The sequence below is a fragment of the Tenrec ecaudatus genome, chromosome 18, assembly GCF_050624435.1.
Source record: "Tenrec ecaudatus isolate mTenEca1 chromosome 18, mTenEca1.hap1, whole genome shotgun sequence".
Classification (NCBI taxonomy): domain Eukaryota; kingdom Metazoa; phylum Chordata; class Mammalia; order Afrosoricida; family Tenrecidae; genus Tenrec; species Tenrec ecaudatus.
The window spans coordinates 60,125,466-60,149,045 of NC_134547.1; the positions used below are offsets into that span (position 1 = coordinate 60,125,466).

The following is a 23,580-nucleotide window of genomic DNA, read 5'->3' on the forward strand; positions in this document are numbered from 1 at the left end:
TCATTTTCAAAGCATTTGCTCTCCACTTAAGCCCTTTGCATCAGGTCCTCTTTTTTTCCCCCTCCCTCCCCACTCCCCCCTCCCTCATGAGCCCTTGATAATTTATAGATTATTATTTTGTCATATCTTGCCCTGCCCGGCGTCTCCCTTCACTCCCTTTTCTGTTTCCCGTCCCCCAGGGAGGAGGTCACATGTAGATCCTTGTAATCAGTTCCCCCTTTCCAAACCACTCACCCTCTACTCTCCCAGTATTGCCCCTCACCCCCTGGTTCTGAAGGTATCATCCACCCTGGATTCCCTTTGCCTCAAGCTCCTATCTGCACCAGTGTACAACCTCTGTTCTATCCAGTCTTGCAAGGTAGAATTCGGATCATGGTAGATGGGGAGGAGGAAACATCCAGGATCTGGGGGAAAGCTGTATTCTTCATCGGTGCTACATCGCACCCTGACTGACTCAACTACTCCCCTAGACCCCTCTGTGAGGGGGTCTCCAGTGGCCAACAAATGGGCTTTGAGTCTCCACTCTGCACTTCCCCCTTCATTCACTATGGTAAGATTTTTATTTATTTATTTTTTTATGATTCCTTATCCCTGATCCCTTTGGCACCTCGTGATCGCACTGGCTGGTGTGCTTCTGTCATGTGGGCTTTGCTGCTTCTGAGCAAGATGGCTGCTTGTTCACCTTCAAGCCTTGAAGACCCCAGACACTATCACTTTTGATAGCCGGGCACTATCAGCTTTCTTCGCCACATTTGCCTATGCACCCGTTTGTCCTCGGTGATCGTATCATGGAGGTGTGCAGCCAATGATATGATTTTTTGTTCTTTGATGCCTGACAACTAATCCCTTCGTGACCACATGATCACACAAGCTGGTATTTTCTTCCATGTGGGCTTTGTTGCTTCTGAGCTAGATGGCCGCTTGTTTATCTTCAAGCCTTTAAGACCCCAGACACTATCTCTTGATAGCCAGGCACCATCAGTTTTCTTCACCACATTTACTTGTTCACCCGCTTTGGCTTCAGCAGTTGTATCAGGAGGGTGAGCATCATAGAATGCCATTTTAATAGAAGAAAGTATTCATGCGTTGAGGGAGTGCTTGAGTAGAGGCCAAAGGTCCTTCCTCCACCTTAATACTAAACCTATAAATATAGACATATAGATCTATTTCCCCATCCTCATATATATATATATTTGCATGTACATGTCTTTGTCTAGACCTCTATAAATGCCCTTTTCCTCCTAGCTCTTTCCTCTATTTCCCTTGACTTTTCCTCCTGCCCCACTATCATGCTCCATCCCCACCTGGGTTACAGCTATACCTCTTCTTTACTTAACCTTACCCTTGATCATTCCCTACCAGGCCTGCTACTCCCCCCTCACCACCAATTTGGATCCCATGTTGTTCCCTTGTCCCTGGGTTCGTTAACTCCACTTCCTTACCCCCCCCACCTCCCCCTATCCCAAGTCCCCCCAGAACTGTCGGTCTGTTGTTTTTCCTCCAGTTAGTTCATCCAGCCTACCTTATTTAGACAGACCTGTAGAGATAATAACATGCACAGAAACAAGACAGAGGAAAACAAAGCAACAGTATACAACCAGACAACAAAACAGCAACAACAAACCACTGACAAAGAACAAAACACATCAAGAAAGAAAAGCTTGTAGTTAGTTCAAGTAGACTTATTCTTAAATAATGCCCATAGAAAGCATTCCAAATAGAAAGGAAATAATAGCAGAAAATGGCTTTGTACTGTAGAAGGGGAAAATATCTTTGGCAAAACCAAGCAAACGGTTTTTATTCTTAGACTTGATGTCAATAGCCCAATTCATAAAAAGGGAAAATTGGGCCATGTGAAAATTTTTACCCCTTGAAAGATCCTTTTAATACAATTTTTTTAAGTATAGACTAGGAGAAAATATTTATAAACCCATGTCCAGCAAAGGACAGGACAGTATGTAGAGTATGTAAAGATTTCTCAAAACTCAATAGTAGAAACAACCAAATCTAGTTAGAAAATGGGGATGCTTCATGAAGAGGATATACAGGTGTCAAATTAGCATGGCAAAAGGTGTTCAGTTTCATTGGCATTCAGTAAATTGAAAAACCACCACCACCACAGTGACTAAAATAGTGACAACACCAAACTTAAGTGAGGATGCAGATAAATCAGTGCATTCATACATTGCTGATAATAATGGAAGATGGTAGTCATTTTGATAAACAGGTTGGCAGTTTCTTGTAAAACTAATTGTATGCCCAACAATTGTACTTTTGGTCATTTATCCCAGATGAATGGAAATTTAAGTTTAAAAAGAAATCTATACATAAGAGCTTTATTCTTATAGCCAAAAACTGTCAACAATTCAATGTCCTTTGGTGGGTGAATGGTTAAATACGCTGGTACATTCATTACTGTGGAATACTGTTCAGCAATAAAAAGGATTGAATTAGTATCCTTCTCTCAGTCGTGTGTTAAAAACTAGTATCAGGGTATTATCAATGACAATATTAACAGAAAATCTTTATGCTCCAGGGAGATGATTGATAAGGCTCTACCATAAATTAACAAAGAAGGGTCTCTAAAGGAAGCCAAAGGCAGATAAAAAACATAGATCCAGGAATGGATTTTGGGCTTACACTAAATCTTAGCTCCAATTCAAGAATAACTAATTCTTACATTATGATCCTGCTGGATAGTAGCCCTCAGGAAGGGAACACAGAAGTGCTATAGCACAGTGTGATGAAGAAATTAGTGCCAGCTATCAGATCAAATAGCATCTGGGGTCTTAAAGGGTGTATTCCAAACAAGCAGCCACCTAAGTGAGATGTCAATCAAGTCCATATGGACGAAACACATCAACTTCAGGGAATGACACTGAGTGATGATAATCACTTATATAATGTTCTTGAAATGATGGAATTATAGGAATGTAGACAGATTAGTTGTTGCTAAGGGTTAGGACGTAGATGGGGGCAGGCAGGAGGGGAATTAAGTAGTTGTTGTTAAAAAAAACAGCATCATAAGGGGCTCCCTGTGGTAATGGAACTTTTTCTTTTCTGGTGGTAGAGATACACAAGCCCACACATATGATAAAAGTGCACAGTACTAACATACACACTACAAGTAAAACTTGGCCTATTGGATAAAGATCAATGGATTGTATAAATGCTAATATCCTATTTGTGATGCTGTACTATAGTTTTTTGGGGGGGTATTGTACTATACTTCTGTAATATGTTATCATGAGGGAAAGTGGGCAAAGGGTATACTTGTACTTGATCTTTATTTTCAATTTCTTGCAAATACTTCTATATGAATTTTTCATTTATCAAATTTTGGGAAGGTTTTTATTTTTCTTTAGTTGGTTGGTTTGCTTACTTGTTTATTTTTATTTAAAAATTTTTAAAATTATTTTATTGGAAGCTCTTACAGCTCTTATAACGATTCATACATCAATTATATCAAGCATAGTTGTACTTATCTTGGCATCATTATTTTCTGAACATTTAGATTCTATTTGAGCCCTTGGTATTAGCTCCTCTTTTAACCCTCCCACCCACCTCCCATGACCCTTTGATAAATTATAATTTTTATTATTTTCATATATTATTCAGACCACTGTCTCCCTTCTTTGGGATGGTTTCTAAGTGGCAATGTACAGTGCTTAATAAAGATAGAGTAATATTCCTCCCCCCCACTATCATGATCCCAATTCTACCTTGCAAATCTGGCTAGACCAGAGGATGTACATTGGTACAGATAGGAACTAGAAACACAGGGAATCCAGGATAGATGACTCCTCCAGGACCAGTGGTGAGAGTGGCGATGCCTGGAGGGTGGAGAGAATGTAGGGTAGAAAGGGGGAACGGATTACAGGAATCTACATATAGCCTCCTCCCTCCGGGAGGGACTTCAGAGAAGAAGGCAGGGGGAGACGTTAGACAGTGTAATATATGATAAAATAATAATAATTTATGAATGATGAAGGGTTCATGAGGTAGAGGGGAGTGAGGAGGGAGGGGGGAAATGAGCAGCAGATATATATTAAGGGCTCAGGTGGAAGGCAAATGTTTTGAGAATGGTGATGGCAACAAATGTACATATGTTCTTGACACAATGGATAAGAATTTTACGAGCCCCAAATAAAATTATTTTTAAAAAGTAAAGATAGGGGAATACAGGAAATGATAGAGAAATGCACAGATAGCAATTTATACACATTCCTAGAACCAATTCTGTTTCTAAGTAGCTCTCAAAAGAAAATAGACTTTAATATGAAATTTACTTTATTCTCAAAAGGAATTTTTATAATATAATCTGTAATATAAAAAGTAAACAATTTTGATGACTGAATAACCCCACCCAATGGAATTGAGCAACACACTGTGTGAATGGATATATTGGAATGTGTAAGATATGTCAATAAAACTATTATTTTTAAAAAGCAATTTAGAATCCAAGAAAACATTTATAATCGAAAAGCTTACAACTAAAAATTATATTTGCGATGAAATTTTCAGTAACAAGCAAAAAGCTTATATACTAGTATCAAAAGTGCCTCTTTGAAACACTAAGGATGTGCAACAGAACAGCAAGGGGATCAGAGCAATGAAGTCCCCAGGGAATACCAAAAATAAACTTTTAGGCCAAGGAGTGTTTCCCCATCAGACCAGAAAACATTCCAAAAGGTCAACAAACAGACCTTGAAGCATTTACAGGCTTTTCCTTTTTTTGTCCTTCTTTTGTTTTGTTTGGTGTTGCTCTGTCTTGTTTTTGTGCATATTATTATCTCTGTAGGTCTATTTAGATAAGATAGGGGGATAAACAATCTGGAAGAGAAAACTATGGGACCAACGGTTCCAGGGAGACATGGGAAAGAGGCAGAGGAAAGAAAGTGGGGGTTAACCAACCCAGGGACAAGGGAGCAACAAGTGATCCAAAATCAATGGTGAGGAGGGTGTAGGAGGCCTGGTAGGGTTTGATCAAGGGCAATGTAACCAAGAATTACTGAAACCCAAATGCAGGTTGAGCATGATAGTGGGACAAGAAGAAGGTAAAAGGAAATAGGGGAAAGAACTAGGAGCCAAAGGGCATTTATAGAGGTCTAAATACAGGCATGTACATATGTAAATGTATTTATATGATGATGGGGAAATATATTTATGTGCATATGTTTATAGGTCTAGTATTAAGGTAGCAGATAGACATTGGGCCTCCGCTCAAGTACTCCCTCAATGCAAGAACACGTTGTTCTTTTAAACTGGCATTCCATGATGCTCACCTTCTCGACACACTTGCTGAAGACAAAGTGGATGCATACACAAATGTGGTGAAGAAAGCTGATGGTGTCCAGCTATCAAAAGATATAGCATCAGGGGTCTTTATCATTGAGAATGAGGAGCAATGCAGAGTGAGGACCCAAAGCCCATCTGTAGACAACTGGACATACTCTTACAGAAGGGTCACGGAGAGAAGACAAGCCAGTCAGGGTGCAGGGTAGCAACATTGAAACATACAACATTCCTCTAGTTCTTAAATTCACCCCTCCCCCCCACTATCATGATCCCTATTCTACCGAACAAATCTGGCTAGAGCAGAGGATGTACACTGGTAAAGATAGGAACTGGAAACAAAGAGAATCCAGGACAGATGAACCCTTCAGGACCAGTGCTGAGAATGGCTATACCAGGAGGGTGGGGGAAAGGTGTGGTATGAATGGGGAACCGATTACAAGGATCTACATATAACCCCCTCCCTGGGGGGGAGGTACAACAGAAAAAATGGGTGACTTGAGACGTCGGACAGTGTGAGACATGACAAAATAATAATTTATAAATTATCAAGGGTTCATGATAAGCGGGGGGTGGGGTGGAAAGGGACAGGAGAAAATGAGCTGATTCCAAGGGCTCTCAAGTAGAAAGCAAAAGTTTTGAGAATGATGACGGTAACAAATGTACAAATGTGCTTGATGGATGGATGGATTGTGATAAGAGTTTTATGAGCCCCCAATACAATGATTTTTTTTAAATCAATTAAAAAATTTAAGAGCTTAAAAAATGTGCCTCTTAGTGATGGCAACACATACAGAAATACACTTGATACAGTTGATGTATGGGTTGTTATAAGAGCTATAAGCACTCAATAAAATGATCTTTAATTTAAAAAAAATGTTAAGTGCCTCTACACTGGGAGGTTAGGGTGGAGGCAGCAAAATCGGTGGTCAAGCAGAATGTGTAGACACATTCCCCCCCCCGCCCCCCCCAACTTTGCTCCCGGCATTTGCTGACCATGGAGCCCTCTGGGCCTCATCCAGTCCTCTGCTGACCAGTCCAGTTACCTGTGCTGAGCCTGCCTAAACCCCTCCCTTCTGTGCTGCATACATGTCCTGTTGCCACCGTCCTTTTTATCTGTCATACTGTACAGACAAATAACAGCTCCTATTCCCTTTCCAGATTAAAAACTCACATAACTGAGTGGAAAATAAAGCCATTTCCCAATGATTAGAAAAATAGTGCTTCTAAAATTGTATTAAGACTTTTTAAAGGACATGGAGGAAAGAAATATATGAAATGTTAATATATTGGCTGTCTTTTATAATGTAGTTATGCTTTTAGTTTTTATTCTGTGTGGTTTCTAAATATGTTATAGTATGACCTCCTCTTTTATTTTTTAACATTCTACTTAGATATAATCCACATCGCATATTATTATCTTGATGAACAGCACCCCCCACTAGCATGCTAAGCCATGTGCTATGCACTTTACCTGGGTCATCTCATTTCATCCTTAGAACAGTTAATAGGGAAGAAACCTTTGCAACAAAGGTGAATACACATGTACAAATACCTTCTGTCAAACGTGTGTTTGTCTGTCTAAATATTCTCCCACTCTACCTCCCACACCATTTCAACCTCTGTGTATCCCAGTGCACATACTCAGAGCACCATTATTGTAGAATTGTATATGTAATAGTACTTTAATCTTTTGTCTTTAACTCTGGCACTCTTCCCATTATCTTCCCCTGCCTCCATCATTTTTTCATCCATATTTTAATATGAATCTGTACTTAGTTTATTTTGATTACCAAATAATACTCTATTTTATGTTCTACTTTGTACAGACTTGTAGCAATCCCATGTGACATAATGCCTGTAGGATTTCCTAAGCTGTAATTTTGAGGACAATGGGTGACTTTTTGTGAATCATCTGAAGGTTTAAAGAGCAGATCATAGTTATACATTTAATGATTTATACACATTCTGATTCAACTCATTTAATCCCCTCCTTATACCATCTCTTATCCTACTCCCTCACTGTTTTCCTATTTTCATTCCTCCTCCTTTCCAAACCCTGAAAACTTTGTCTTTCAGTAAATGCTGCCCTTTGATCTTAAGCGTAAAGACCATAGTCTGCAGGGTCCTACCAATCTCTGTCGCACCAGGAAGCCTTGTCTCTTTCATAATTTTGAGTTCTGGTCCATATTTTTCTCCTCTTCTATATAGGATCGTCTAATGTTTATGGGAACCAATAGCCTGATCTGTTCTGCTGCAGAGCAACTGGTATTTTGAACCACTGACTTCTTTTCCCAAGGCTGCCACCTTCTTTTAGTCCAGCTTCTAGGATTATATGCTCAGCATATAGATTGATTAAGTACAAAGGGGACTCAAAAAGTTCCATGAAAAGGGGAGAATGAAAAGATTGTGGGATTTTTCCATAAACTTTTTGAAGCCCCTTTGTATGGTGAAAGCATAAAGTACTGACACACACTTTTCCTGATTTTAAACCACAGCACATTCCCTAGTTCTATTCAGACAACTGCCTCTTAGATCAGTCTCCAGAAACACACAACTCCCTTACAAGGTATTAACATGTGGTGAGACTCAGTGCAACAGCAATGAAGTTATCAGGATCATATTTTGTAGACTTTTAATTATTTAATATTCTTAATATTCTCTTTTTATATCTTCCTTATACTATATTATAGCCAGCAATTATTTATTAATTTTCATAGTGCTTAACTACTATGTCACCAGTATAATATACCACTTTTGGTTCTCTGTTATTTTTTACAATAGTATGAATATATGTTAATCTGGGGGGGAAAGTTTCAACTTTTAAACATTTAAAATAAAAATAATAAACAAATAGTTACTACTTTTCAAGAATGATCATGTTTGGTTTTTTTAATCATTTTCTTAGGGGCTCGTACAACTCTTATCACAACCCATAATACATCCATTGTGTCAAGCACATTTGTACATTTGTTGCCATCATCATTCTCAAAACATTTGCTTTCTACTTGGTAGCGGCTCCTCATTTTCCCCTTCCTCCTTGCTCCCTCTCCCTCATGAACCCTTGATAATTTATAAATTATTATTATTTTGTCATGTCTTACCTGTCTGACGTCTCCCTTCACCCACTTTTCTGTTTTCCATCCCCCAGGAAGGAGGTTATATGTAGATCTTTATAATCGGTTCCCCCTTTCTCCCGCACCTTCCCTCCACCCTCTCAGTATCGCCACTCTCACCACTGGTCCTCAAGGGATCATCCGTTCTGGTTTCCCTGTGTTTCTAGTTCCTAACTGTACAAGAATGTACAGTGTACAAGAATGATCATGTTACAAGCATCATTTTCTATTTATATCTTGAAGAAAAAACTATCCATAGTGCCAGGGAACTTTTACGCCATACATAAAGATGTATGTCAGAGCAATCCAATTGTTTACAAGAAACCTGCATACTTTTTCTTCTTTTTCGTCTAATTTTACTTGAAGCTCTGGATTAAATTAATAATAAAAATTTTAAGTAATCTTTCATATACTGAAGTTTTCTTATTGTCATGTTAGGTATTTTTATAGCTATACAAAATCACTAATTACAAATAAGGATTGTTAAATGAGACATACATTAGAGTTGTGCTTGGGAGTTCTCTCATATAAATCATGGATTGTAATACATTGTTAGGGTTAATAAAGATCTAGAGATCTAAATGTTAATATGACATTTTCATTTATCTTTAGTAGTATTTTATACCTCTATATGGAAATCTGCTAGAAGATTATTAGTAAAATTAAGAAATGCGGAGTATATTTGAGAAACTTAGTATATATCCAAGAGACATTGGATTGCTAGTGGAGGGACTAAATTTAGAATTGGAACATAAGAAAAATGAACCCAAATGCATATGACCATAGAGTGAACTTAGACCAAATGCCACCTACAGCAGAGAAGAGGTACCTCTTTTTCTGTCAAGCTCCATCTAGGTATTTATTACATCATTCATAGGCCATACTGGTAAAATTTTTAATTAACTCTTAATGTGATGACTGGAACTGCTTCTCTTTGGTGAGGTATATGATTTTAGCTGGTATTGATGATTTCTCAGGCCTTATGTAGCCCATGAGAAGCCATAGTGGCATAATTATTATGTTTTGGACTGCTGTGTGTGTTGGGCTACTAACCACAAGATCAGTAGTTTGAAACCACCAGTCACTCTACGGAAGAAAAATAATGGTTTCTACTCTCTTAGAGAGTTACAGTTTCAGAAATTCATGGGAGCAATTTTACCCTGTCCTATGAGGTCACTATGAATCAGAATCCACTCCATGGCAGTGAGTTTGGTTTTGAATATAGCTCTTGGACTGGATGTTCGCCACCCCTTGTTTACAGTGACAGGCATATATATATGTTTACAATGTCAATGTTCTACATTGGATGGGTAAAAGACTGTTGCTCAGCTAATTCTGTGCATTGTTATTTTCCCAAAAAGTTGGGGGGGGGGAGACTATGATGAATAAATCCTTTTCTCTAAACATAATTTGGGGGAAATTCTATTATTAAAGAGCTTAAAAGAACTAAGCACTTTAAAGATGTCTGCCAAAGATGTAGGTCAGTCTCCTTTTTTCTTTACTGCCTACTGCTTACTCTTGATTTTTTTAATCACCTACTGCTCAATCTTAGCTGACTTTCAAAAGTCATCTGTCAACATCCCTTGTGAAAGCCTACTCGCCTTCTTCTCACAGCATGTTCCCTGAAAGAAGAGCACTCAGGCTGTCCCCTCTCCCATTAGCCTGTTACATACTCAGATTTAGATTAGCGAAACAAATGTTGAAGGAGTATTGCCATTATCCTTGGAGTGCTGGTGGCACTGTAGGTTATTCATTGGGCTATTAACCAGTAGGTGGGTGGTTCAAGCCCGCTGACTTCAGTTCTAATTTGCCCTATGAGGATTGCTATGAGTTAGAATCAAATCATTGACAATGGGTTTGAATTTTTTTGTGGCCAGTATCTTGTCTCTGTTAAAGCATGATTTTGTAATGTCAGCCTTGCAAATTCCTGGAGTTTCTGTATTTAAGCTCTGGAAATTTATTTTTGGTATAGTGTTTTGATGAATCTTTAGAAGGGAGCTGCTTGATTCGGGTTGTTTTTGTTCCTGTAATAAACTCTCAGGAACCGATTACAAGTATCTACATATAACCTCCTCCCTGGGGAACAGACAACAGAAAAGTGGGTAAAGAGAGACATCGGACAGTGGAAGATATGACAAAATAATAATTTATAAATTATCAAGAGTTCATGAGGGAGGGGTGTGGGAGAAAGGAGGGGAAAACTGAGGAGTTGATGCCAGGAGTTTAGGTGGAAAGCAAATGTTTTGAGAATGAAGAGGGCAACGAATGTACAAATGTGCTTTACACAATTGATGTATGTGTGGATTGTGATAAGAGTTGTATGAGTCCCTAATAAAATGATTTAAAAATTTAAAAAATAAACACTTTAATTTTAACAGAAGCTCAAATATGCTCTTTGATAATACAGAGATCTGTGAAGTACTGTTAAAATTATGTCTTTATTTAATATAAGTTGATGTTATCAACAGTTTTTCACTGAACTGTAAAATAAATACATTTTTATGTAACAAAATCTTTTAGACACCAGTATGCCATTAGTAAAAACATGTAACATTGTACTATTGAATTAACCCAAATAATCCACAACAATGTAAACTGACTATGATAAAGCTATAGTAAGATTAATGCATTTGTTTCTTCAGTTAATACATCACATGAAGTAAATTAATAGCAACAACAAAATTTCTATTTTCATGAAGCTCATTTAATGTAAAAGAACCAAGTAGAAAAAATTTAATATATATATTTTTTAATTTTTTCTACTTGGTTCATATATATATACATATATATATTCATATATATATGAACCAATCACTGTGTACCACCACCTCCCCCAAAAAAAGAACCAACCCACACTACACTCTTTCAAAGTATCCTGTTAGGTGAGCTTTGTAAATGTCTGTCTCAGCCAAAATTAGATTGAGTTGAATAATACCGGTATTTTTGGAATCTGTGTGAAAATATATCCAAAGAACTCATGTGTGAATGATTTTTTTTTCTCAATCTTTTTGGATAGAGTAACGAAACATAGATTATCAAAAGTTAACTAAATACTTTTCTGCCCTCAATTTCCTTAAATTTAAGTTTCTTAAAAAAATTAAGTTTCTACAATTGGCTATGAAGCTCGTATGAAGTGTTTTTAGATTAAAAATCAAATCTAGCCATCCTTACAGATATGTACCATTTTAAAATCATCTTTATAGCCATAACTTCTTGATGTCAAATTCTATTTTTCTCCACATGGTCTCAAAGTTGTAAACTTTCAGATTAATATTTAGCTATTAGTTAAATTCAGTAGACTGTTATTGACACTGTCAGTAGGCTCCATTAAGTTCCAGTGACAAACTCTTAAGTAGGCAAAAAAAGCAAAGGAGCCGATGGGGGAGAATTTGTATAGTGAAGTAGTAGAATCTGCTGTATGTTGCCTCCCACTGAAAACTATAACTACTCAAAACTTGATTATTTTGCTTTTGAAATTTAATCGTTAAGCCTAAAATGGCCCCTAAAAATCTGAAAAAGAATTTCAAAGCCCTATCTAAAAGAAATGTGTTCATATATTGGCAGATTAAAGTTTTTTAAGATGTGTATTTAGAAAAGCAAAATTTGTAGCTTAACCACTAAACCGCCAGGAGTCATATGAAATTTAGTATGGACTCCAAATTGCAATCATACTCATTTAAAAAAAATTGAAAACCAGGTCAGGCTTCAGGTAGTTACATAATCTCATGTCACCTTTTGGATATTAAGAGTGAAGCGGAGGGAGGGAAAGGAGGAACCCATCACAAGGTTCAATATGTAGCCCCCTCTCAAAGGGTAGAAATAACAGAAATCTACAGGGAAACAACAGATAGTGTAAGATAAGAAATAATAACAATATATAATTGATCAAAGATTCACAAGAGTGGGAATGTGGGAGAGGGAGGGGGAAAAAGAGGAACTTATACCAAGGGCTCGATCAAGTAGAAAATGTTTTGGAAATGATGATGGCAACATATGTACAAATATGCTTGATACAATTGATGGATGGAATGTTGTTTTTTTAATATAGAATGTTATAAGAGCTGTAAGAGCCCCCAAAAAATGACTTAAAAAGAAAGAAAAGCAAAATTTGAATACCTGGTACATTTTTCTAATCAATGTGTAAGGGTTTTTTTAGGACAAATATACTAGACAATCCCTTGCTCCTTGAAAGGTTCTATGGCTCCATATTTTATAGTCAACCATATGGTAAGAGCAAAGTATAATAGTTGTAATTAAGTAACTTTAACTCCTGGAGATTTCCGAGATGTTCCCTATAATATACCCTGGTCCTGCTGACCAGCATAATAAATTAAGGCACCTTTGGAGAGTCCTTGATGGAAGTGAAGCTGGGAAATGAATTGCTTTAGCTTGTTAGTATTTAACCCATCTGGCCCCCTATTTGACTCATACCAGGACTTCAGAAAGTAGTGTTGCTTCAAGAAAAAGACATTTTAATTTTAATACATGAGTTTTTGGTATCTCATGCTATTATCATAGCACCAGAAAATAGACATTTAAACCATGACTCGAAACCAACACTATAAAATGTAATAGTGGGTTGTTACTATGATTTATATCTTGTATTTTATGTTTTTGTGTGCAGCAATGAAAACTACTGGATGTAACTTGGATAAGGTAAATATTCTTCCTAATGCCCTGATCCCTCCACTCATATCAAGCACTATGATTAAGAGTGAAGATGTTACTCCAATGGAAGTAACAGCAGAAAAAAGATCTTCCCCTATTTTTAAGGTGAGCCACATTGACTAGTGCCCCAGCTCTTAACCTCAGTGAAAATTGCTCTGTCTTGAGTAGTGTGATTTCTTTTCCTTGTGTTTATTTTACTTTTTACTTTTCGTGGGTTTTTTCTCCATATTTGTTATGTTTTGGATACATTTTATGAATGTTGCTTCTCAGAGTGCTTCTCCAACAAAATTACCCAGAAAGTGGCTTCTAGTATACGTTTTTTTGACAAGGGATAAATTTATGTTAGCAAGAAGCCGTGGTACAAAGCCCTGGTGGCATAGTGGGTTATGTTGGGTTAATCAGCAGTTTGAACACACCAGTTCTCTATGTGAGAAAGATGAGGCTTTTTATGTCTATAAAAATTAACAGTCTCAGAAACCACAGGGTAGTTATAGCCTGTCCTGTAGGATCACCATGAGTTGGAATCAAGTCAATGGCAGTACATTTGGTTTGGGTTATTTGAGGAGAATGTGGTGGTATAGTGGGTTATGCATTGGGCTGCTAACCACTAGGTCAGCAGTTCAAACCTACCAGTTGTTTCACAAGAGAAAGATGAAGTTTTCTGCTATAAAAAATTTATACCATCAGAAATGCTATGGAAAATTGTGTTTTGCTCTATAAGGTCATTATGAGTCAGAATCAACTCAAAGGCAGTAAGTTTTGGGCTATACCTGGGGGGTGTGGAGTAGTAATAAAAATACTAATTGGATTTTTCAGAATTGGGTACTTTTTTTCTTTCCAAGCCCGTTTCTGTAAACCCCACTACTCCTCCTTTTCTTGTGCGTTCCTCACCCCTATTCATGTTATTCACAAAATAGAAATATTTTTAAATTTGTTACTCATATACCATACAGATTATATGTTCTTATTACCTTTAACTTACCTACACATATCAGTAGCTGATTATTCTGCCTCTTGTTTTACTATCTTTGCTTGTACTACTTTTAAAAATAGTGATAATCAGATTTCTCATCACCAGAATCTGTCTTGCCACTTTTTTCCAAATGATAATATAGCTTGGGAAATTGATACTGCATATGATTTTAGAACAATAATGTTTTTGAAGTATCCATATGAAATTATTTATATATAAATATTATTGGGGGATTCTTTCTTTTTAGACTACAAAGACCGTTGGATCAACTCAGCAAACATTAGAAAATATTTCCATTATATCAGGAAATGGATCTTTTTCATCATCATCTTCCCACTTACCTTCTGAAAATGAACAGCAGCAACAGATTCAGCCCAAGGCATACAATCCAGAGGCCATAACTATTCAACCACAGGACATTTCACAGTCCACTGGTACCTTTCCAGCAGTTTCTGCCTCTAGTCAGCTGCCAAATAGTGATGCACTACTGCAGCAAGCTACACAGTTTCAGACAAGAGAAGCTCAGTCAAGAGAGGTATTACAGCCAGATGGTACAGTGGTTAATTTGTCACAACTGACTGAAGCGTCACAGCAACAACAGGCACCACTGCAAGATCAAGCACAGTCTTTACAGCAGATTTCTTCAAGTATTTTTCCATCACCAAATAGTGTGAGTCAGCTGCAGAATACTATTCAGCAGTTGCAAGCGGGAAGTTTTACAGGCAGTACTACTAGTGGCAGCAGTGGAAATGTGGACTTGGTCCAACAAGTTTTAGAGGCACAACAACAATTATCTTCAGTTTTATTTTCTGCTCCAGATGGTAATGAGAATGTTCAAGAACAACTTAGTGCAGACATTTTTCAACAGGTCAGTCAGATTCAAAATAGTGTAAGCCCTGGAATGTTTTCCTCAACAGAGCCAACTGTTCATACCCGAGCAGATAATTTAATAACTGGAAGAGCTGAAAATGTTCATCCACCGACTGAAAGTGCATTATCCAGTCAGCAACAGCAGCAACAGCAGCAAGTGATGGAATCATCAGCTGCAATGGTGATGGAGATGCAACAGAGTATCTGCCAGGCAGCAGCCCAAATTCAGTCCGAGTTATTTTCTTCACCTGCTTCAGCAAATGGAAACCTTCAACAATCTCCAGTTTACCAGCAGGCTTCTCACATGATAAATGCATTATCTACCAATGAGGACATGCAAATGCAATGTGAATTGTTTTCTTCTCCACCTGCAGTTTCTGGAAATGAAACTTCTGCAACCACCACTCAGCAAGTTGCAACCCCTGGCACTACCATGTTTCAGACATCAAGTTCAGGCGATGGGGAAGAAACTGGAGCACAAGCCAAACAGATTCAGAATAGTGTCTTTCAGACCATGGTCCAAATGCAACACAGTGGGGACAGCCAACCTCAAGTTAATCTCTTCTCATCCACAAAATCTATGATGAGTGTTCAGAATAGTGGCACCCAGCAACAAGGCAATGGATTATTTCAGCAAGGTAATGAGATGATGTCACTTCAATCTGGGAGTTTTTTGCAGCCGTCTTCTCACTCACAAACTCAACTCTTTCATCCTCAAAATCCTATTGCTGATGCTCAGAACCTTTCCCAGGAAACTCAAGGTTCTATTTTTCATAATCCAAGTACGATTGTCCACAGTCAGACTTCTACAACCTCTTCAGAACAAATGCAGCCTCCAATGTTTCACTCTCAAAGTACCATCGCCGTGCTACAAGGCTCCTCTCAAGACCAACAGTCAACCAACCTATTTCTTTCCCAGAGTCCTATGAATAATCTCCAGACTAACACAGTAGCTCAAGAAGAACAGTTACCGTTTTTTGCAACACAAAACTCAATTTCTCCACTACAGCCAACATCAAATTCTGAGCAACAAACTGCTTTCCCACAGCAAGCACCTATATCACACATCCAGAGCCCGATGCTTTCCCAAGAACAGGCACAACCATCTCAGCAAGGTTTATTTCAGTCTCAAGTGTCCCTGGGATCCCTTCCACCAAATCCTATGCCTCAAAACCAACAAGGAACAATCTTCCAGTCACAGCACTCAATGGTTGCTATCCAGAGTAACTCCCCATCCCAGGAGCAGCAGCAGCAGCAGCAACAGCAGCAGCAGCAACAACAGCAACAGCAGCAGCAGAACATTTTATTCAGTAATCAGAATACCATGGCTACAATGGCATCTCAAAAGCCACCACCACCAAACATGATTTTCAACCCAAATCAAAATCCAATGGCTAGTCAGGAACAACAGAACCAGTCAATTTTTCATCAACAAAATAATATGGCACCAATGAATCAAGAGCAACAGCCCATGCAATTTCAGAATCAGCCCACAGTTTCCTCACTTCAAAACCCAGGTTCTACTCAGTCTGAATCACCACAGGCTTCTTTGTTCCATACATCTCCTCAAATTCAATTGGTCCAAGGGTCACCTAGTTCTCAAGAGCAGCAAGTAACACTCTTCCTCTCTCCAGCATCTATGTCTGCTTTGCAGACCAGTATAAACCAGCAAGACATGCAACAGTCTCCACTTTATTCCCCTCAGAACAACATGCCTGGGATTCAAGGAGCCACATCTTCACCTCAGCCACAGGCTACTTTATTTCACAACACTGCAGGAGGCACAATGAACCAACTACAAAATTCTCCTGGCTCATCTCAGCAGACTTCAGGAATGTTCTTATTTGGCATTCAAAATAGTAAGAAACTCTAACTTGTCATTACTTATCTGTTACTTGGTTGAAATAGTCAAATGGTATTATTAAAAAGACGCTAAACCGTGATTTTTAAGACACAGATTGGAGTTAGAATCAGGTTCAAAAATCAGTTCTACCACTTAGAGACAGTGAGAGATCTTGGACAAGCTTTTGACTTTTAGGAGACTTGATTTCTAAATCTAATATGGTGATAATAGTACATACTTAAAGATATTGGGAGTACTCAATGTGGCCTCCTGGCAGCTAGGCTAGTTAAGGTTTAGCCATTTTACCCACCTGTGGGCTCTACAAGGGAAAAGACCTGACCATCTATCTGCTCCATAAAGATAACCTGTTGTTGTTGAGTCAACTTTGAAACCTAACAATGCTATAGGACAGAGTAGAACCACTTGTTAGAATTTTCAAGGCTGAAATATTTATGGGAAAGAACCCTGCTGATGGCTGCAATTCAAACCCACCAGCTGGTCCAAGGGGTCAGGTCCCTCACTTTTATACATAGACTAGGTGAACCCAGTAACGAATTTCAGCAGATAATAAATACTTTTCACAAATCTTAGCAAACAGTAATCAGGTAGCTTCTTTATTTTAAATGTTTCTACAGACTGTAGTCAGCTTTTAACCCCCGGACCAGCGGCATTGCCAGATCAGTTGATGGCTATAAGTCAACCAGGCCAACCACAAAATGAGACCCAGCCACCTGTGACATCACTTCTTTCTCAACAAATGACAGAGAATTCTCCACTGGCATCTTCTATAAACACCAGTCAGAATATTGAAAAGATTGATTTGCTTGTTTCATTGCAAAACCAAGGGAACAACTTGACTGGCTCCTTTTAACTGGATACGTAAGTATTGTATTTGACCTTCTCTTTTATTGAAAAGCATCAATAATTTTTATTCTTTTTAAGCTCCTCTGTCTTGAAATAGGGCTTTTTCTACAGATAACACTTTTTTAGAAATTACTCTTGAGTGCACGTTTGTGGTTGCTTTGTTGATATTGGGCATTCCTGTAGTTCTAAGACTGCCTTGGAATGACAGAACATCTGATAAATGTGTAAAGTGTGTTTCCTTTGTCCTGTAGAAAAGTTAGTGGCAGACTAGATATAAGGTGTCTTTTATAGAACTGAGCTTTTTCAATTTTCTCTCTTTCAGAAATTCCAAGAAAAATGAAAATGTCCTGAGATAACCTGATTCCATGAGGATTATAGAGTTGTTACTTTCAAAACAAAACATGAAAAACTGTGTTTGAGTAAATGAATGTTTTACTCTTGACTGCAAAAGAGCACACTTCTGCTCCCTATTGCAAATTAGTCACCAATGTTAACATCATCATATTTTTTATTCCTAATAACAGTGGTGACTGAGAATCTAGTTGAGTTTTACCTGACAGAATTCATTATTGTTGTTTGCCTAGGCAGTACTTCTGTAAAAATACAGTTTAATTTTAAGGTTGAAAGATTCAGTCATTATTGGTATTAGAGAATATTCTATGACCATGTTTACTTTTGTTCTCTTTTCATTTCTTTCCTGTGTTCGTCAGCTAATGACTTTGAAAAAGTAAGGTTCACATACTAAAAAAGCTGTGATTTTTCTAGATTAAAAAACACAGCTATTGGCCAAAGTGAAGGAACATTTTTTTTTAAGTCTTTGTGGAGAAACTGAAGGGGTAACATCCTGACAATTATGCTATGTGAAGGACTTCACAGAGGACGAATCCTTTGTATTTCACACAACACAAAGGCAGATAGTACAGTTACCAAGCTGGGAACAGCTGGAATGCCATTGGTTTTATTTTTCAGGGAGTTGTTAAGTTCTCTGTTTGTACTGTGGGATTTAGCCATAACTGTGCATAGAAAAGTAATTATGCCCTATACAGCATTAAAGAGAAGAACATGAGAAGTTATGCTCCAGCAGCTTCTACAGAGTTAAAACTGACAGTAATTTTGACCTGTTTTCCTCTTAGCTGTATTAGACCAGTATTCCCTTTTTATAGTCTTACATATTCTTACTCTCTCACTTTATTTTAGGTATTATTATTAAAGTACTTGCTTTATGACCCTGTAGCAACTTAAGGGGAAAAGGCTACTTTGACCTGAGGGTGACCTAATAACTCCTGCAGCACCAGTGCAGGGCTGTGGATGCCCTTCAGGAATTGAATGGGATTTGATTCCTGAGAAACTGCTTATCTTTTTTTTTTTCCTTTGTCAATGAACGGTGCTGTTCTGAAATCTTCAACAACAAAAATTTTTCCCTCTAACAGGAAACAGTATAATTTTAATTAAAAACAAAACTGAAATATCACTTCTCCCTGAGCTGCAGTGAGTGTAGTTCACGTGTCACCTCAGTGCTTTATGGTTCGAAGTGGCCGCTTCTCTGATGGGTCCCACAAGCCTTAGGCTTTACAGGGTCATATCATTTTACTTAAAATGAAGAATTGACTTTTGTTACATCTATGAAAGAGTAAAATAAACACTCCAACACTTGCAATTGTAGCATTAGTTACTACAGTTTTGGGTGTTCTTGCCACCCATGGGGTGCCTGCTTCGCACTACAATGTGTTATCTAGACACGTGCTTATTTCTTACTTCCTTTTGGCATGTAGAAGGCTGTGTCAGATACAGTTTAAGGCCAAATTGTATGTGGCTTCTATGTGTTGACAAAATGCTTTGGTGTTTTTGTCCATTTAATTTTTTAACTCTATAAAAAATAGTCTGTTAATTGTTTGTTGAAGGCTACTTTGCTGTCTTTTGTCTTTTTTCTGTTTAGCTGACTTAATGTGACATTGTGGTGTTGGTTTTGTTTATTTAGCCAGGTCCTCCACCCGCACCCTTTTTTGTGACGATCTTCTTTTAGTTCTTTGTGCTCTTCCTATAACTTGTTTTTTGTCTTTATTTTCATATATTCTTCCCTCTGCCCAACCTTTTCTTCCTTTCTCTCTCTGATTGAGAGGCATTGGATTACGTTTTCAGTAGTACAGGCTTCTTGCCGATATGAAGGGAACTTTCAGAAAGAGACCTACTCTGGGTCATATAATTTTGAATACAGTTTTCAATCGTTCAAGTTTTGGATGGTTTATATCTAATGTGTGTTTCATTTTTTTGGAAAGCTATATTTTATATTTAGGAAATGGTATAGTATTTTGCTATTTGTACTGAGTGAGTACATTGGCATAAATATAGAAATTTATATATATATATACACGTATATATAAACTATTCTTTTGTTTTGCCACACATTTTTGTGGTAAATTTGTGAGTTTGTCTGATGTTTTACCACAACGTGGCGTCTGCTAACAGTGAGGGGTAGGGTGGGGTTTGTTATGTCTTTATTGAATATTTAAGTATCTTTTCAAACAAATGACCTTTTCATCTGTGGCCATTCCATCAGGCAGTACCTTAATGTTATTAGTGGGTTAAAGGCAGCTTAGTATGTGTTTGCTGGGTTCCTCACTCAGCAAAATGTCAACGTAAGGAAACCCATGTAGGCAGTTGTGTCAAATGGTGTTTCACAGGAATGAGCCATTAAGTCTTTGCTCACTATATATTTAATATTTTATTATTGTTGTTTTTGTTATTATTAATTGGCTTTCTGTATTCTATGCTTTTATTTATAAAGACACTAAAAACCCATGTTTGTAATTTTAATAACATTTTCACCATATTGTAATATCCAGAGCTACTTTATAAATTATCCGAGCCAAAAGCTTTGTCCTCAATATATCTCTTCTCTTTATCAGAAAAAAATTTCCCAGTATAGTTCAGGTTATAAGAAGGATCAGCCATACAATCCAGTGCTTCAATTTTAAAATAGAAATTTCTACGTTTAGAAGGTTGATTATGATTTCGGAAAAAGACCACCTACCAGGTATAAAAATAAAGTAGAAATAAAATGCCATAAAGTTTTTTCTGAGTTTCCAATTTTTTTCCTGCAAGATTACATAGGAGATTTCGGGGAGTCTTTGTTACCCTGTGCTATGAAAGCACTGGTGGCAGGAAGACTGGCTTGTGTGCTGACTTCTGTTCTGTTGTTTAGCAAGAAGTTTATTGTTGTGCAATGTTAATTGCCGATATCAAGTCACCAGGGACCAATTTTTTTGTTTTCCAATATCTAAGTTTAGAACAGAACATACACCTGAACTGTAGTGGTTTGGTTGGGTGGCGGCAAAAATCACATTTTTATTTTCATCAATTTTGTGCTTATTTCTACAAGGGCTGTGCTATGCTACCATATTCTTGTTCAATAATGATGTGTGGTTTTTTTTCAAGCATTGTTAATTGTGTCTTGCCCCTAAAGGTCAATGTTAACTACAGTTTTCTGAAAATAAGATTTGGTTACAAAAATATTTGTCTTCTTATTGAAGAGTTAGCTCAGTGGTTGATGTTTGTGCTAAAAATGCAATTTCTAGGTTACTGTTACAAGTTATAGATACATATTAAAAAGACTCAGTTTATTAGATTTGTTTTATGGCAGAAGGACCTAAATATACTGTGAACCACATTTTTTTTCCTTAAATTGTTACATTCAATTGTTCTTGCTTTCTACAGCTCATACTAATGCTTGGAGCTTATCTCTGTGTGTGTGTGTGTGTGTGTGTGTGTGTACTTTATTCTTTATTGTCATTCCATTATGTATCCACATCAACAAGGGAGCAAATAACTAGAAGTCAGATTTTGATTCTGAGCTTTATCATGTTAACTTTTTAATTAAAGTATCATTAGAGAAACAGAATTGTTAATTTTAGAAGCCATCTTACTGAAGGGTCTTTTTTCTTCCTTTTTCCAATCCTTTCTCCATCCCTCATAATATTGTGTATGATATCGTTAGAAAATGATATTGAAGCCATTACAGCTGTTTGCTTTGGAAAAGTGACGTGTGAAAGGCATCAACAAATAGACCAGAATTAACTGCTTTTCTAGTTAAAGTCTCAAATTCAACATGGATAATAAAATCAAATATCTCAAGAATTTTTCTTTTTTCTGGTAAAAATTATTTCCTAGTGATCTATTTCCCAATAGATTTCTTAAAATCTATTTAATTGACAATTATATGGTACTTATTAGCTTAAATCAAGCTTACAACTGTAGGATTTTTTTTTTTTTACTAATTTTTGGTTACCTGAGGGACTTCATGAAAGAGAGACTGGATGGTTCAGATTTCCTAGAGAAATAGCTCACATGTATAATTTACAATGTGCACTAGGAGAGTCATAGCAAGTATTTTAAAAAATATTTTCCCCTCCACTTATTTGCCACTACAGCTAAATTGTGAAGATAACGTTCATAATGTAGTAAGAACCAGAAGAATAGCAAAAATATCTTTTGTGAGTTGTCCTACTGCGCTACTTCTTATTTTCATAGCTCACCTACTAAATAAAATCCTTTCTTTATTCCACTGTTTTTTCAGAATTTTTAAATTCATTTTATATCTAGATTAAATAATTAAGGAAAAGTGCCTTTTTATCTTGATAGTGCCCCATTCTTATAACTTTGTCTTTTCATTATTGCCAAACTGCATCAATGGTTTTCTCGAGTCCCACCTCTCAGATTTGTCATGCAGCCATTCTTTTCTCTATTTCGTAGTCTTAATAGGAAATAGCATCATAAGTGTGACTCCCTTAGACTGAATAACAGGAAAATTGAGCCATTGAATGGTTCCTCTGAGAGAGAGTAAGTAAAAAATTACAGACTTGTACTATTTAGATGGTATTTAGTTGAACTAGATAGTATTTGTCTCTATCTTGACTGACAAGGGATAGGTCTTAAGTCAGTGCTAGTAAGTGTATATTGGCTGTGAAATGCCAGGCACATACTGTAAATAGTGAAATTTCAGGAAGTAAGTGTTTTAAGTATTTGCTCTGATCTTAATGAGGTAGATAAAATATTCACTAAAACATAGCTTAGATAAAAGCCTGGTAAAAGAAAATTTTAAAGCTAAGTAGGCCAAGTAATTCATAAAAATGTACTTTTTGCCTTATCAGAACCTCTTTTAATCTGTATAGGAAAAATGGTGTTAAAGGAAGTGAGGAAGAAGTGACATCTGAAGCCCTTCAGAGTTAAGTTAAAAGTCCTTCCTACAGATGCCTATGGATTGAGTGTCCCTCTGGCCTTTTCATAATTTGACCATGTCACCATTTCCTTCCTTCAGGCAGTGCCTGAAGAAAAAGCCACCAGCAACAGGTGTGGATGGTAGTGTCTTTGGGATAGAGTTGCTTTTTCCATCGAGGCACTGAAGTTAAGCATACCTTTATGCAATACATATAGTACCCTATTGATATGAACTTTAATCATTCCAAAGAATCTAAAAATGCTATATAGTGATGATTCCTTTTAATGCATACATCTTGGTGATTTAGAATAATACTCCCCCCCTTTTTTATAGCCAATGTATTATTATTAGAAGCTGTCAAGTCAAATCTGACTCTTGACAACCCTATATAATTGACTATCAAGGAAAATTATTACACTTCAAATAATTTTAGAAAAATTTAAATATCAGCTGGCTAATTTATGTGTTTGAGAGTTAATTAAAACAAACCTTCCTATATATTTTCTGTATCATGTACATAAGAATATCATAGTTTTCTACGTTAATATTATGTATAAATCAGTTATTCTCAGAGTGGGGTCCTCAGCCCACTAGCCAGTGTCAATATTACCTGGGGATGAATTAGAAATGCAGGTACTTGGCCTTATCCCAGTCAAGATGGGCCAGAAACTCTGGAGTGGAGCCCAAGCAATCTATTTTAATAGAACGTCCAGGTGTTTCTGCTGCACGCTAAAGT

General features: G+C 37.1%; 1 protein-coding gene across 4 annotated transcripts in view; it reads left to right on the forward strand.

The window, feature by feature from the left end:
* The window catches only part of NFAT5 (nuclear factor of activated T cells 5), a 149,152-nt gene extending 127,733 nt beyond the window's left edge, over positions 1-21,419 (forward strand). For all 4 annotated transcript variants that reach the window (XM_075536980.1, XM_075536983.1, XM_075536981.1 and 1 more), the window contains 4 exons: positions 13,036-13,184; positions 14,300-16,781; positions 17,401-17,644; positions 17,952-21,419. In XM_075536980.1, the coding sequence (XP_075393095.1) occupies positions 13,036-13,184; positions 14,300-16,781; positions 17,401-17,636 (2,867 nt within the window). In that variant the 3' untranslated portion in view covers positions 17,637-17,644; positions 17,952-21,419. The remainder of the gene's footprint in view (positions 1-13,035; positions 13,185-14,299; positions 16,782-17,400; positions 17,645-17,951) is intronic.
* Positions 21,420-23,580: the final 2,161 nt, after the last annotated feature.